At 49.2% G+C, this 16,271-nt stretch overlaps 2 protein-coding genes across 6 annotated transcripts in view; one reads left to right on the top strand and one right to left on the bottom strand.

Annotated features, from left to right (window-relative positions):
* The first annotated feature begins 4,682 nt into the window (after nt 1-4,682).
* On the top strand, nt 4,683-6,105 carry INSM2 (INSM transcriptional repressor 2). Its single transcript, XM_059819959.1, is given in 2 exon segments — nt 4,683-5,660; nt 5,662-6,105. Coding segments are annotated over 2 exon segments (1,422 nt in total).
* Nucleotides 6,106-9,280: 3,175 nt separating this feature from the next.
* The window catches only part of RALGAPA1 (Ral GTPase activating protein catalytic subunit alpha 1), a 136,647-nt gene continuing 129,656 nt past the window's right edge, over nt 9,281-16,271 (bottom strand). For 4 of the 5 annotated variants that reach the window (XM_059819665.1, XM_059819664.1, XM_059819668.1 and 1 more), the window contains one exon: nt 9,281-9,650. In XM_059819665.1, coding sequence (XP_059675648.1) covers nt 9,496-9,650 — 155 coding nt within the window. In that variant the 3' untranslated portion in view covers nt 9,281-9,495. Of the gene's footprint in view, nt 9,651-11,230; nt 11,346-16,271 lie in introns of all 5 variants that reach the window. The other variant, XM_059819663.1, reaches the window with a different exon arrangement.

Raw genomic sequence — 16,271 nt, 5'->3', positions numbered from 1 at the left:
TGAAATCTGTAATGAAATAACAAAAGTCATAATGGTCCCATCGAGGCTCTCAGATGACTTGTATGAGTTTGGGAATGTCGGGCTGCTCCTTGGAGAGCACCTGGTGTCCCTGCGATGGGCTAATGCAGACGGAGGTGGGGAAGAGCCAATATGCAGGAGGGCTCATTTGGCCCTTACACTGCTGCTCACTTACGGAGTAGGGATGGGAGCCACAGCGTCACTGTCCTCCCAATATCAGCTTAGTGATGGCAGCGTGGCAACACCAACAGCATCACTTCATTTACAAAACAGAGGAAGGCTGAATGTTTTTGTAGTGTCTTAAAATCCCTTCAAATCCCTCTAGCCTTCAAATCCCCTTACCTTCACAGAACAGTGCTTCGTACCTTCTATTACGGAAAGCTTTTTGTTAACATTTGAGCGATGAAGAAAACACAGCAGTTAGCATCGTTTTCCCCTTGAGCCAGATTGTCTTCAGGTGAAGCAAAATGCAAGGTCAGTTATATTAGACAATCCATATCCTCATAATGCAGATACTTCCTTCAGTGTCTGTCACCAGCATCAAATCCCCAACCGCAGCAAGATAACTGGCAGCCTCCTTCTAGGGGGAAGATGAAATGGCTTGTGCTGCTACCAAAAACAGCCTGGATTTTGTTTGTGTAAGTGCCGGAGCCTGGGGGTGGTATCACTCATCTAGCTATATTGCTGGAGAGTCATGTATCAAGGACAGGCTTCTGAGGCAGCTTCTGTCTCCCTCCTATTTACTTCTCCTTTAATTACAAACCAGATGTTGGGGGAAGATTTAAAAGTCAACTTTATTTGAAATTCTGAAATATAAAAAACTCAACCACAACAATTTTTTTTGTGGTGGGGAGGGGAAACATGAAGGAGAGAAATGTTCTTTAATCCTTTGCTTATAGTTCTTTTCTATTTTATTTTTAACTCTCATTTTTTAAAGTTGTGGTTATTTTTTCTTTTATTAAGTGGCCAAAGGCATTTCTCTTTTTCTTTCTGTCCCCTCAGCCCCCAGAAGAGTTTTTAGACTTCTCTCTGAGAACCAGACCTCACCCGAGACCTTCTCCCTCCCAGCCAGGATTGCTCTCATACATTCCTCTTGTTGTTTACGCCCCAAGACTGTTCAGAACATCAAATGCAGCTACCCGCTTGCTTAACGACGTTTTTTTTGGGGACTGCGTTACACCTCCTCTCCAGCAGCCGTGCGGGCTCCCTGGTGTCCAGCAAGGAACCAGCGCTGGCCTCCAGGCTCTGCTGGAGATACGGCTGGGGCTGGGAGCAATGGGATTCCTACCTTGCAGCTGGAGATCGCGGTCCCTGGGCAGCGTGTGGGCACTGGGACGGAGGAGGACCTGGGTCAGGAGCTGCCGGTGCTGTCCTCTGGAGCCCTCCAGGCAAGAACCTGAAGCCTGTCCTCGCTTTGGAAGGTCCTCAAGAGGTTGGTCCAGCCATTATTGAATCTGATTGCTAAATCTTGGTAAGGCTTGAACGGGTCTCCCAGGCTTATTTTAGAAGCAGAGTTATGGGCAAGGGTAGAAGTCCCTTCACACAAAACAGGAAGCTTCTGCCAAAAGGGAGGCCGAGCAGCACCATACCACTCTTGTTTTCCTTCCCTACACACACCAGCATTCAGCTCCAACCAGAAAGGAGGGAACGGTCTGAGGACGTAAGAGGAGGAACTGTGTCCTCTTGTTCTCACCCCTACCAGTTCCCCAGGAGTGCCCCTGTCCTTTCCGCTCACCAGCTACTGCGTTTTTCCACTAGAAGTTTGATTTCCTATTTACCGTGGGATTAACCCTTTGGTTAATCTAAGGTCATCTAAGGATGACTTTCATACGTAAGCGGCCTATACATTTGATCAAGTCCAACCTGATTTTATCAGACTGTAGGGAACGCAGCGTATAGTCAGAAGCAATGACATCGTTCAGTTTCTTGCTTAGGAAAGCCTCAATCTTAAAGTTCCCCTGATGTATGATGTGCAGGTGGGTTAAGTGCTGCACTCTCAGCTACATGATGGGACTAACGGAATTTAATAAGTCAGCGGGGAAAAAAATCCAGCAAATTCCCGCAGGATTTGGGGGTGTGTGCACACGAAAGTGTTAAATATCCTTATAAATTATCTGGATTTTCTAATTATAAAATTTCAGGAAGGAGTAAAAGCTGAAGGCAAGAAGATAAGCCCATGTTCAGAAAGCTCAGAAACTGGGAGAGCTGGGTGTAGTGCCAGTCACCAGGGTTAAACTCACTTGTGAATGTGGGGAGGGAGGGGAAATAATCTACAATGACCCTGCGAGTGGGAGCCAGGGCACCGGGAGCCAGCACTGGGGCAGGGGCAGCCTAGAGAAAACAGTATGGTTATTGGGCCAAACGAATCACAAGGTGGCTGCAACAATTTCAATCCCAAGATAATTTTGCCCATGTTTTTGTTAAAGATCCATGGGCACTGGCACATGCTGCAGCAAGACCAATGATGGGATGATGGGTTCTGCAGTTGTGGGTCCCACCTCAGAAAATGATAATAAACTGGAGGCAGACGGAGAAGGCTACAAGAAGGCTGCACCATGAGCACGCTGTGGAGCATGAGGCAGACAAACTCTCACCAAATCACGGGGAAGAGCTGAGAAGTGCAGCAGAAGGAGCAGTGGGTGAGGAGGTGGAGCAGTGATTCCACCTCTGCGACTTCGGGAGGGAAGACTCTAAGCTACCCGCCCCCCAGTCTTCCCATGACCTCTGGGCCATCTCAGACCCAGGACACTGAGGGCCTGGGGAATCTCCGTGACGCAACTCCAGCCTACAGCTTTTACTGGAAAAATGTTTGGAGCCTCAGGAAATGCACTCAGTGCACCTGCTATCCAACTGGCACTTCACCTCCCACTATTCCTATGTAGGAAAAGGTATCGCTGGGTTCCTCACCCCTTAGGACAGAAGCTGAGCTGGACATTCCTACCACTGACTGCTTTTGCAACGTGACAAAAGCAAATGAAACATTAATGGGAACATTGCTTGCAAGGGGAAACCGAAAGAACTATTTACATAACATTTGGAGGAACAGTACAGAACAGTGGATCTGTAACCAGAGATCCAGTTATTCAGTGAGATATGTAGCTGGGAAGTCCCAGTTACAAAGGTCAGCCCAAATATTAGGCAAAAATCGTGCAGCCACTCAGTGGAGTAACCTAATTGTGCTGCAGCGTGGCTCATCGGTCCCAATTACAGCGGTTTGTACTAACAAAGGGTGATCTCTAGCCCACAGAGTCTATAATCTAATCTAAAATTCAGTGCAACCATGAAAATGGAGGAAAATGGGAGAGGAGAGTAATATAAAACATGATTAAGACTTTGCTAAGCGAATACAATCAGAGCACTTACACAGGCAAGTGGTTGAGTGTTTTGAGCAGGTGGGGAAAGTTCTGTGTTTGCATGAAGCCTTCAAATCTTTCGTGCCACTTTTGGAAAGCCCCTCGACCTGGAGGTGCTGGTTCTCCCGTTCTCCCGCGGCTCTCTAATTTCTCCTGCTAGGGGATGCTCCTGAGACGGTGAGTCCAACCGTACTACCGTGGCAAGGGATGTCTGTCCCTGGGCGAGGGACAGAGCAAGGCTTTAGCGTGTTCATTTTCAATGGCACGCCATCTTGTGTGTACCGTGAGCAGCAGGTCTCCGGGCAGGATCGCACTGTCCTGCCTTCAAAACCGAGCTCGCATAAATGAGCGATCAAACGGGAGATGCTGGTAACGCATGGTGGGGTCGGAGGGGCTGCTGTCCACCCGCTGCAAGTGCACCTCATTCCCCACTGAAACAACAGCATTTGTAAAAAGGCGATTAGTGGTTTAGCAAACACAACTACTGCCTTGCTTCAGGGACACACAAGCTGCCGCTAGGCTGGCGGCATCCACAACCGGGCCAGGAATTACCGCTGGGGAGGATGGAGGGGGCAGGTTTTAGCTCCTCCGCAGTTTGTTGCACCACAGCTCAGTCTTGCCTCCCCTGGGCTCGGGAGCTGCCCATGGGCGAAGCTGCCAGAGCATCACAGCCACAGCCGCTACACAGCCGAGTGATGTAGCAGTCTGAGCGGCAGTGGCAATTCTGCTCTGGCACGGGCACCTCACCTTAGTGCAAGATCCTTCTGGCTGCTCAAGAGAAACCTCTTGCAGCGGTGCTGAAGGACGCAGCAGGCTCCCAGCTCTCGCTCCCGCCCGAGGAAGGACGTGCAGGGCGGCCCGGCCCGGCCCCAGCAGTGGATGAAGGCTCCTGGCACGAACACCCGCCGGCAGCACCTGGAGATGCTCCTGCCAGGAGCCCGCCCGGCCCCTCGGCCGAGGCGCTGCGGCCGTGCCCCGGCGCGGGGTCTCTCCCGCCCCGGGCCCAGGCTGCCGGTCCCGCACCTCTCTCCGCCCCGCGGGGCGCCTCGGCCGCTCCCCCCGCCTCAGCGCCGCGGGGTGCGCTCCCGGGGATGCCTCGCCCGTCCCCGCAGCCCGAGCGCGCCCGCCCCGGCAGCGGGGAGCCCCGGCCCGGCCCGGCCGCCGCCGCCCCCCGCTCGCCGCCAGCGCCGGCCCCAACTCCTCATTGGCCGCCGCCGCCGGAGGGAGGATGACGCCCGGGCGGGAGCGGGCGCCGGGGGTATAAAGGCCGGGCGGGCCGGTGGCGCCGCGCTCCCACCGCCCCGCCCCGCCATGCCGCGCGGCTTCCTCGTCAAGCGCAGCCGGCGCCCCGGCGGCTCCTACCGGGCGCGCCCGCGGGAGCGGGACCCGGACCGGGACCCGCCGCCCGCCCCGCCGCCGCCCCCGCCGCCCGCCGCCGGGGGCAGCCCCGCCGCCAGGCAGGCGACGGAGGAGGAGGAGGAGGGCGCGGAGGAGGAGGGCGCCGCCGCCGCCGCCGCCGCCTGCCCCGCGACGTGGCCCCCCGGCGGCGGCGGCGGCGGGGGCCCCGGGCTCGCCCCGCCGGAGGGGCCGGCCGCCTGGGGGCCGGCGGGGCCCTGCAGCGCCGCGGGGCCGCGGGCCGCTCTCTTCGAGCGGTGCCTCAGCTCCCCCGCCTCCGCCGAGTCCTTCCCGCTGGCCGCCGCCTTCCCGCCCGCCGAGAAGCTGCTGCTGCAGCCCCGCACGCCGCTGCCCGCCCCGCCGCCGCCGCCGCCGCCGGTGCCCGCGCTGAAGCGGCCGTCGCGGGCCAAGGCGCCGGCCAAGAAGGCCAAGGCCACGCGGAAGCTGAGCTTCGCCGACGAGGTGACCACCTCGCCCGTGCTGGGGCTGCGCATCAAGGAGGAGGGGCCCGAGGGCCGGCCGGGGCCGCCGGCGGGGCGCACGCCGCTGGGCGAGTTCATCTGCCAGCTGTGCAAGGAGCAGTACGCGGACCCGCTGGCGCTGGCCCAGCACCGCTGCTCCCGCATCGTGCGCGTCGAGTACCGCTGCCCCGAGTGCCACAAGATCTTCAGCTGCCCCGCCAACCTGGCCTCGCACCGCCGCTGGCACAAGCCGCGGCCCAGCCCCAGCGCCGACGGCTCCGCCGCCCCGCCGGGCAAGGAGAACAGCCCCGAGCGGCGGCCCCGCGGCCCCGCCGCGCCCCCGCCCCAGCCGCCGCCGCCGCCGCCGCCGCCGCCCCGTCAGCACCGCGGCGGCGCGGACAGCGCCGGCGGCGCCCCGGCCCCCCCCCGCTCCCGCGCCCGGCGGCGCTCCCGCTCCCGCTCCCGGCCCCGGCGGGGAGGCGTTCGCCTGCCCCTGCTGCCAGAAGCGGTTCCGGCGGCAGGCCTACCTCCGCAAGCACCTGGGCACCCACGGGGCGGCGCGGCCCGTCGCCTACGGCCCGCCGGAGCGCGGGCAGCTCGCCTTCGCCTGCCACCTCTGCGGCGCCCGCTTCCCCTCGGCGGACATCAGGGACAAGCACCGGCTGTGGCACGCCGTGCGGGAGGAGCTGCTGCTGCCGCCGCCGGCCGGCTCCCCCGAGGGCGGCGCGGCGGGCGGCGAGCGGCAGGGCTTCCCCTGCAAGCACTGCCCCGCCACCTTCTTCAGCGCGCCCGGGCTGGCGCGGCACGCCAGCAAGTGCCACCCGCCGGAGAGCAGGCAGGTCCTGCTGCTCCAGGTGCCCGTCCGGCCGGGCTGTTAGGCCCGCGGCCGCCCCCCGATGGGACTGCTCCGGGACCCCGGGCGAGCCAAGCGAGTCCTGTCCGCGCTGTAATTCCTATGGAAAGTCGCGGTGCTCACGGCTGCGACGGCGGAGGAGCCGCCCGCGGCCGCGGGGCAGCGAAACTCGCCCCCGTACCAGCGCGGCAGACGGTTTAGCCGACGGGCGGGCTCGCCGCCGCCGCCTCCGCGGGTCCGGCCGGCAGCGTTCGTGCCCGGCCCCGCCGGGGAGGGAGGCGTCGCGCTGCCCGTCAGCTGCCGGGGCAGCCGGAGGACGGCTGGCGGCTGCGGGCACGGCCCCGGGCTGGCGGCAGCGGGCAAGGGGCCGGGCCCCGCCAGCATCTGCCGGGATGCGGGCACTGCCGGGGAGGCGGGTGCCGGCCCGCTTAGAAGTACATCTTCCGTAGCTGCTCCCGGTCCCAGGATAGAAGTACAGCTGTATATACGATATTTAAAGAGAGGAATTATTTTTCGTGAGAAAAGGAGCCTGACCCAGTGACCTTGTTTTAATAGCCTTAGCCCCCGAGCTTCAACATTTAAGTTATCGTGAGGTGTTTTGTTTGCTGTACTCTGTACTAAGTCGAGAAGGTAAATGTTCCTACTAAGTCAATGTCAAGTCATATAATAGCTAGCAAAACGTATGGAAAATTAATCGTGCTGTCTGCTTAATTAAAATGCGAGGTGTTGGTCTTCTATAGCTAAGGACGCATCTCCCGCTTACTCTGTGTTGCTGTACGGTAGGCAAACCGCGCGTCTCCAGCAGCTGCCCATTCCAAAACCCGCTCTGTTAGTGGCTTGTTAGTGTGGCACGAACAATAGCAAGAAGCACAGTTTGGTCTCGCCTGGCCGGGCAGCGCGCGGCCCTGCCAGCCCTTGCGTCGCAGGCAGGCCGAGGGTCCCTGTCCGCACCGGCCTTTTCAGGCGGCCTCTGACCCCTCTCCCCCGCGAGCTGCGCTGTTGATGTGAGCTCCTCTGACTCTTGTGAACAGCTGAAATTAGAACATGAAACAGACTTCCGATGTGTTGCTAAAGCGCAGATGACAGGCTACCTTCCTTCTCTCGAATCAGACCTACCTTTAGCAAAGCAACCCACAGTGTGTATTCCCTGGCTTTAACAGCGGTCTGGCCAAATGCTTTGAAATACTGTCAAATTTACCAGCTACTGACATTTCAGCCAGTGTTTATTTATTTATTTATTCAATTTTTCCACGCACGAGTGCTTGTTTCTAAATGCGATAGCAGATGAGGACAAAAATAAGGGCAAGCAAATTCAAGAAAGGATTTAAAACAAAGCTCACGCCTTTCTTGAGTTCAGCAGGGCAAAGTGGGTCTGCTGGTGACTTCTGAAGAACCAAATTGATCCCAGCTGTAGTCTTTGTTCTAACACTCTCTCTAAAATGAGCAAGCAAAATATTTCAATCTTTTGATTAGCATCCTCTAAAGCAATCATTTCTGTGGTTTTATATTTTGTTGCACACAACAAAAGATTCACCTGTATCTGCCCGAAGACTGAAAGCAAGCGATAAGAGCTTTATTTTAAATGTGCTTCACGGACTTTCTTGTTTTAGTTCCCGGACCTAGACAAATGAATTAACGCAATGTAACCTAAAGCAGCCAAGATTTGCTGTCTGACGAAGGAGGCTAAAATCGCAGCTCACTCTTCTCATATGCCAGAAATAAAGCATGTTATTTTAAGTTAAGTTGTGCATTTTTCCATCATCTGTTGCTAATGGAGACTTAGGTAAAAATGCCCATTTATGCAATTAAATTCTTCTCCCCTGCAGAAGGTCACTATGTTTTTTTTTAAATCATTGCTCTCCTTTCTCCACTTGTACAGTCAAAGACAAAGGGCTCCGGACCACAGAAACCTGATGATTATTAACTGCTCCTACAATGAGCACTCGAACAACCAGCCTGCAGGAGGGATTGTCCTGCGCTTTGCACTACCTGCGGAGCTGCGCGTATTGTATTTACTAGATCTGGGGAAAAGTTTTCGGTGTGGTGTCCTTGCGATGGGTTGGGAAAGAGCTCTTAAGAACTCGTGTGCACTTTTCAGTACAAATGAAAACTAAACTGTGTACCGCACTTAACTGCTCCATGGAGTAAGAATCTAATCACTGAGGTGAATGACTAATATACAAAAGATGGTAAGAATAATTTTATTGTATTATTAAATAGCATGTCTTTTCTTCAACCATTACAAATTTGTAGATACTACATGAATGACAATACATAATTTATCTTTTTATTGTTGCCCATATGATATATTTACACATGCAGTTAGGACTGATGTCATGCTACATTTTGTTAACAGCATTTTGTTGTTTGCCAGACTCAAAATGTGAGCGTTTCATCTTCTGTAGGAAAATATCTCTGGGTGGGTAGATCGCGTGTACTAATCTGCACTTGCAGGGTTGGAATCGTCAGCATTTCAGGCCAGGCTCCTGGAGCATGTTCCCTTTTCTTCCCTAGTACACATCATCAGAGCAATGAATTTCCATCAGGAAAGTGCGCTTTTTTATTTATTTTTCAATGTAAGAAACAAGAATATACATCTAGACCCAACAGCCCGGTGATAAAGGCTAAAACCCCATGAAACTCAATGACATTTACTATTGATACCACTTGGAAAAGCAAACATTATAAAAATATTTGGAAGCCAAGCATAAGTAGAATTTCAGCACAGTGATTTTTTTTTTCTGGCATAGATTATGGCATCACCTGCACAGTTATGAAATGATAAGTTGCTTTGTGATGAAGAGCTGGTGCTACGAGCAAGTTATTTTGTTTGGACTCTGTAATGCTTGAAAGACCATTGAACTATTTTATTCTTAACATAAATAATCTGTACACATCCTGTGCATTAACATTGTGACATCTGACAAAGATTTTACAAATGCAACTTCAATTTAAATTTGTACATTCATTTTCAAGTTGTACATATTTCTTTCTTTGTTACAGACAAAATTGCAATGGGGCACAATAAATATAGTGTAATCAAACTGCAGTCTCCAATTCCATATACGACTCAAGATCAACCAGAGTTAAAAATGACTACTGTTAAGATATTGTAATCATCCAGGAAGGTAAAAGGTGCAGGGGACAAACTGCACTGCAAAACAAAAAACAAAAAAACAAACAAAAAAAAAAAAAAAAAGAGAAAAAAGGCAGCCTGGAGTTTGATAAAAAACCAAAAGCTAAAATATTAAAGTAAAATTCCAGTGTCACGGTTTAAAATAAACATACAGAACAGGGGTATGCAGGGAAGGGGCACACACACATTAGAGACGTTATCCTTTAACGGAAAGCGGCGAGTCGCTGCGGGAAGGGTGGCCGATCGCTGTTCACCAGAAAGCTGCAGGCATCTCGCCACTTAGGACTTGTTGGCTGAGCCAGAGGAGCGGCGCAGTTTCATGGACATGCGGCTCTTGCTAGTCCGAGGAGACATTGGAGAGGCTAAGTCTGTTCCATCCACCTGTGCTGTTGCTGCTGCTGGAGTTTCTCCCGGCTGAGTCTCTGGGCAGAAGCCTGCAGAGGACAGCAAGAACCAGACGGGTCAGTGCCGCCTGCCGCGCTCGCAGCGCGGGAATCTATTCACAAGGGGCAGAGAGGAATTTCAGTGCTGCTGTCACTCCCACAGCATCTCCTAGCCCTTTACCAGCTGTGGGTGATGGTACTGCACGTGGAGCTAGCAACTGCCACAAATCCACCTCTAGAGAAAAGATGATGCCAGAAACCACTGAGCTACGGGACTGCAGAACCCCCTCGCTCTCGGCAACTGAGGCAGCACTGAAGCGGGCGACGTTCTCCCGCTAACCGGGAGAGCAAGCACCTCCAGTTCCCTCACAGGGAAGGGGAGTCCTTATTCAAACCACAACCCAGAAGGATCCAGTCTTTAATGAGAACATGAAGGTTGTTAACAGCTCGTTGTGCATGAAGGGAGCTCTAGGAATGCAGCTGAAGAGGTGGAGCGAATCGGGGGCCAACTGGGAGAGCAAAACATCTTCTCCCATCCCAACTTTGCTTCAAAAGGCAAATTCCTACAGGGCCCACAAGGCAGAAGCTTGAACAGATCATACTAACTGGATGCACTATAGGTTAACGTTTCTTTGTAAAAAGAACAAGATGAATTTGAGATAACAGTATGTAGTTCATTAGCCCAGTGCCCAGAGCCATGCTCCAGTGGGCCTCGAGTCCTCACTGCAAGAGGACAAGGCTCTTCCCTTACAAACAGCCTGTCTCAAAATCTTCTTCCACAGAGATACAAAAGGAGAAAACATGAAATCAAAATTACGTTCTCCTTTCCGTGTACAGAAAATTAACACTATGAACTCACATCCACAGCACTAAACTGCATTTTAATTAGCCATTTACAGAGACTGACAGCCTGACTGAACTCAATTACCTCAGTCGCCACTGATCGCTTCTGACCTGTATAAATTACAGACAGAAGCTTAGTCCTGCAGAAGTCAATGGGGAAACCCCTACTGACTTCAGTAAGCCAGAATATCAGTTGCTATTTCTTCCACATCATGCTGTTACTGGTAATTCTTGAAAATAAAAATGCAATTATCAGAACTGAAGATCTCTCTCCCTCAGTATACATTTTATATATAAGGGGTGCAAAACCCATGCAAAACTCATCATGATTTATTTTGAAAGACTCCTCTAAAATAAAATCACAGGTCACCAGGTATAAGCTTAAGAGTACATTTAAAACATATTGTCATAAACCTCAGTGATTTAGCGACCTGGCTGTCCTCCTCGCCTGGTCCATCACCTGCCTGCTCCAGAGAGACGGCACGGTACTTTCCATCTTTTTCAGACTGACATGACCCATCAAAGTGACAGGGAGGAGAAAGGGCTGTTATTTGTTCCCCAGCTGGTGACAGTAATTCTCTTCATGAACTAGGTACTTCATTGCCAAACAATCTGGAAAATCATGATAATGCCTGACTCGCTGTGCCTGATAGAAAAAGGCAGGCAGGGAAACATGCACCCTCATTTTCTGAAATTCTATCTTGTTCTAATTTTACAAGGAATTAAAGCATTTCAAATGGTGGAAGTTAGAGAATAGAAAATAACCGTTGTTGTTTTGCACAGCATACCATTCACAGCTAGCGTGAAAGACCTTCCGTTTCAAGCCTTTGCCCTTTACCTTGATGTGGCCAATGCTTTCTAGTGGAGGTTTTGGAAGGAGAAGAAATATCACAGCATTTCTTTCTTTGTTGAGAATGAAGAAGTGATGAGGAAGGAGGAGTGGAAAGAAGTGAGGAAGGGGAAGGAGAAAAGATAAAAGATAACAGGTGTGAGACATGAGACACGAACCGCAGAGATTGAAGGGTATTAACAGATGAGCACAGAAAACGGAATTTCGAATTTCATTATGCAATTGCTGCTCATGCTACAGTTAAAGAGAGTGATGAGTTAGTTATGTGCAATGAAGCAACAACTCTGAAATCCAGCATCATACTTACCAACTAAGCATTACAAGAAAAAAAGGAAGAGGGAGAGAAAGAAAAGAATTCTATAACGTTATCCAGATCCAGCAACCTTATATATAGCAACTGAGATACATCCTAAACATTGTCTGAAATGCTTGCTTAAAGTCTGTGAAAACAGTTAAATACACACGTACACACAATTGAGAAGGAAAAACAAATGACAACTTGATATATGGCTTCTGCTCCCCAGCTGTTTCACAATATTAAGTATGCTAAAATTATAGCTAGTCTCAACATGAGACTCCTGAAATCACGTGAAGAGGAAAAACGAGAGTATTTAAGCTAGTTAGTCTGCATCGAAGGGTCAAACCCTAGTGTGACATTTTATCACAGGTTGGATAAAGAAAACCTTAACACCCCCCCCCCCCCCCCCCCCCCCGCCGTTATTTCAATTAAGGTATTATTCTGGTCGTGTCTTAAAATTTTGTTTCTAATTCCTGCAGACAGAAGCACAGATTCACATGTAATCCCATTTTTTTAAGAAACTGACTTAGAGCTATTGAAGAACAGAAGTCATGTAAAGTGATTTTCACATCTGAACATATCACACCAGAAGAGTGAAGAATAATGGCACTTAAAATATATTTAAAGTCTGACAGCAATCACCAGACTGATTAGTAACTCAATTTCTTTGGATTTTAGATAAGCATATATATCTATATATACATACATACGCACATACACACAAGTGGATATTAAATGTGGTATATAGAAATTTTGCAGGTTTTGTTTCCCCTTCAGTTTTAAAATCTTCAGTGTAAAATGTTATTATCTTTATCTCTCTATGCAATGAAATATATAGTTATCCAAAATATAAAAATAGGGTTAAATAAGAAGGCTTTATTGACAATTGACCTAGAATCAGTAAGTTCTATTAAAATAAACAAAAGATGTGTTAGGATTTTTAAGAGGTTGAAAAAAGTCAGGAAGTGATCCATATTTTTCATCTCTTAGGCTTGACAACTGACAAATATCATAGCCTGATGAGCTATGATATTTTGGGGCCATAATGTAAAGCTGTGTCAATTGCTTCTGAACAAGGAGGTGGATCAACAAAGTTGAAATGCGACATTTTCCCACTCCATTTGAAATTTTTAGGATCTTGCAATAATAGTATGTTGGTTATTTGACTCAGAAATCAACTGTTTAAATGTAAAATGGAATCCTAACTACACAGAGACTGAGTTAGAAGCTAGGTGAGGTGGAGGAATCCGGAGGTATTGTAACACACGCCTTGGCATGACTCCTCTCGCTCCTCAGCTCTGACTTTCAAAGAGGTGAAAAATTCACCGACCAGAAGCTTGACAGGGTGCTGATGTTAAGACAGGGTGCTGCATGATAAAACTCCTCTCAGTACTTCTGGCTTTATCACTCCTTGTTGTCTGGATCAACATTTTCCTGAGTGCCATCTCTGAGAATGACCACAGAGGAAAATATAAATTTGTGCATGTTGGTAAATTTTGATGGTCTTTTAAGATACTTCAGCCGCCCCCCCTCCCCTGACCTCCAGGGAAGAGGGCAATCATTTTTGTACAGCTTGTGCCCTTTGCCACTCTTACAAATGCCAGTCCAAATCCGGCCAAGTTGTCCGTCATGCTCAGCAGAGCCTTGCTAGAGTCAAGTCAATTAAGTCTCTCACTGATTTTGGGAAATGAAGAAAGGAAGCGAGAAGTGGATGCAGAGAGAAATACTGCAAAAGCAGTTGCAAAGCAAGACGAGAAGGTGAGGAAGAGATGGTCTAAAGACCCGGGAGACTGGAACTGGGTAGGAGAGAAAGAACCAAGTGCCAGACTTGAGAAAGGACACAGAAAAAAAGATGAAGTTTATGGCAAAAGAGTGGCAGAGCCCATGTCCAAGTGAAGAATGTTCTTCAGAACCTGGCTGGAAACATCAGTGTTGGGTAAACCTGTTCCTCTCTGTCAACTAGTATCTGTGAAAGCCACTGCCAAAATTCCCAATCTTTCCACTAGTGGAGATTCAGGCAGAGGTAAGACAGCTTGCAATTACTACCAATTATTGCCCTATCTCAGTCTGCCAGAGGTGGTGGTGGATCTAGAGATTGCAGTTTTGCTTATGAATCACGTGGCTGTTAATCAGTGTTACAGAGATTACCTTTTGCCCTATGCCCTAAAACAAAAATGGAAGGAATTACATGAAGAAAATGCTGTCACAAGACAATAAATTCATGAAGTCAAACATTCAAAAACTAGGAAACGTCAGGATTAAAATTTAATTTTGTCCCCTTTTGCGTATGCACGGGATGCTTTTTAATTGGACAATCATACTTATTTTTTTCAGTGGACTCATTTAATTAAATGTAGAAAGTTGATCTGTTTGGGTTTCTAGCAGTCCACACTGAATTTACTGCCTCAAAGTGCTGAGGATCCTCAGCTTACCATCACCCGAGTGGTCGACTTAAGGACAATAGTTCAGAAATGCATAAGGTTTCAGCTTCAGTTGTTCCAATATGAAATTTTTGGAAAATTTCAGTAAGTTTTGAGGTTTTCATTTTGGTTTGGAATGAAAAAAAATTCTTCCTAAATTCGGACTAGAGAAGAGATAACGAGAAACTCTTCCCATCCCTGCCAGACATACAGCCCTCATTTCTGTATTTCAACTTCACTTCCAATCACAAACTTCAGTCACCACCAAGTGTTCCTTAGACCCTTCTACAGTGAGAAAAGCACCATCGTTCCCATCTGTGAAGGGGTAATACAGGCCCAAAAAGATTCTCAGTTCAGTTACACAGCAGACAAGCTGCAGAGGAGATGAAGATGCAGGCCACTGAATTTTTCTTGTGCAAGGCTGAAATACCATTACCTCTACATTCCCTGCCTATCAGCTGGCATCCCCACTTACTTCGGGAGTGGGGCAGCAGAATTGTTCTGAACACAGGCTTGAAAAGACAAGGAATGATTACCAGGATCAAAAAGTCTGCTGCTTTTATCACAAGGAAAATACTATGACTAATGTAGAGAGGCCCCTTCTTTATAAGGTTTACTATACTGAGGTACTACTTTTAATAGGAAGAGAGTGAAAAAAAGAAGACAGAGAAAAAACAAACCCAAGACATCAGTATATTTTAAAGCTCAGACTCTTAGCATCATGGGGTCAATAAGCCCTTCAATATCATTGAGCCTACCATTGACAGTTCCCTCAACCTATTCTGGTGTCACAGAAATCTGGTTTACTCAATAGCTGTATAGCAGGAGTTGCTCTATTCAACAGAATATTTGCAGTTACTCTGTTTAACAGAGTCAGCACACAGTAAAAAACACAGGTGCAACTAAATTATATTCTGTGATTAAGTGCAGGTAAATCTTTTTTTTTTTTTTTTTTTTTTTTTAAATGTACACCTCCACTACACTAGTCAGGTTCCTAAATATGGGAAGGTGGACTTGTCAGATATTTTGACAGGGTATCTAGATAAAACAGCAGCAGCCACAACCACATTGTATTGAAGAGCAACCAGTCTAAGAAAGGAAGCAGCTTTTGCTGAGGGCTGAGCCTTTGATAAAATATGTCAATTTGAGGAAACAGAGTTTGTTAGTGAATGGCATGTTCTCTATTTTCTCTGATTACCATAGCTCAAATGAAGAAAAATGGCATGCTGAAACCAGCCAACAGGATCACAACAAAAAAATTACAACACCTGGTGATAGGCTGTAGCAGCTTCACAGTTCTTATACATCTTTCTTAGAAGAAGAAATTGTATATAATATTTTATAAAAATTAAACATATTCAGCAATTGTAATCTTGGAGACCACAATCCAATTAAAGAATCAAGTCTATAATATCTAAAATGTGGAAATTTTTTCTAGTCGCTTCTGGTCATTTATTTTTCATTAAAAAAACCAGACATAAATGAAGTATTTTGTATTTAAAAAAATAATTGCAATGTATTTTTAGAAGCCGTCAGAAATTTTCAGATGACATGGAAACGTCTGGGAGGGAGCCTGCAAGGTTTTGTCTGAGTCATCTTGGAAGTGATGAATGTGTGTGGTTTCCCAGGCAGGACTCCAGAGCCAGCCACTCCTATGTGCAATCCTGGCACAATCCAGAGCTCTGCACCTATCTTTCAAAACAATCTGCCTGTTGCAGGGACCCTGGAATCATAGGGGTATGTAGTTTTTTAATAGTCCATCTGGTGTCCTCTTTCCTGGGATCACAGTCCGCCAAAGTTCTGGGTCATCTGTAGCCCTCTTGCTCACAGGCCTGCCTTCGCTAGAACTGGAAACCAGTGGTTTCCAGGCTAACCCCAAGCCTGGGGTAACCTTTTTGGCAGATGACTACAGTGTTAATTTATACCTGCCTCAGGCTTTAGAATTTGTGCACTACAGAGTCAGCTTGGAGGCAGACGGTGTGGCGCTACTCCAGGCACTCTGTCCTGGAGCCGAGTATCGGAGCCCCAGATCGAACAGGGGTGAGCCTGCAGGCTGAGAACAGGACTGCCAGAGCACCCCAGCATCCCTGGGCTGGAATGAAAGCTCAGAGTCAGGCAGGTCTGGGGACGGGTTCTCTGACGCCGGGTCACGCTGTGCTGCATGTCCGTCCTAGGAAGCTCCTGGCTCTTCCTGACACTGATATGTTGGTCGGTTCCACTGCACAGCGCAAGGTCCAGAAGAATGTGGTCCTCAGGACAGG

This window comes from Gavia stellata, chromosome 7 (genome assembly GCF_030936135.1).
Source record: "Gavia stellata isolate bGavSte3 chromosome 7, bGavSte3.hap2, whole genome shotgun sequence".
Lineage (NCBI taxonomy): Eukaryota > Metazoa > Chordata > Aves > Gaviiformes > Gaviidae > Gavia > Gavia stellata.
The sequence above is the reverse complement of the archived record's forward strand: the minus strand, read 5'-3'. Positions and strand labels throughout refer to the sequence as shown.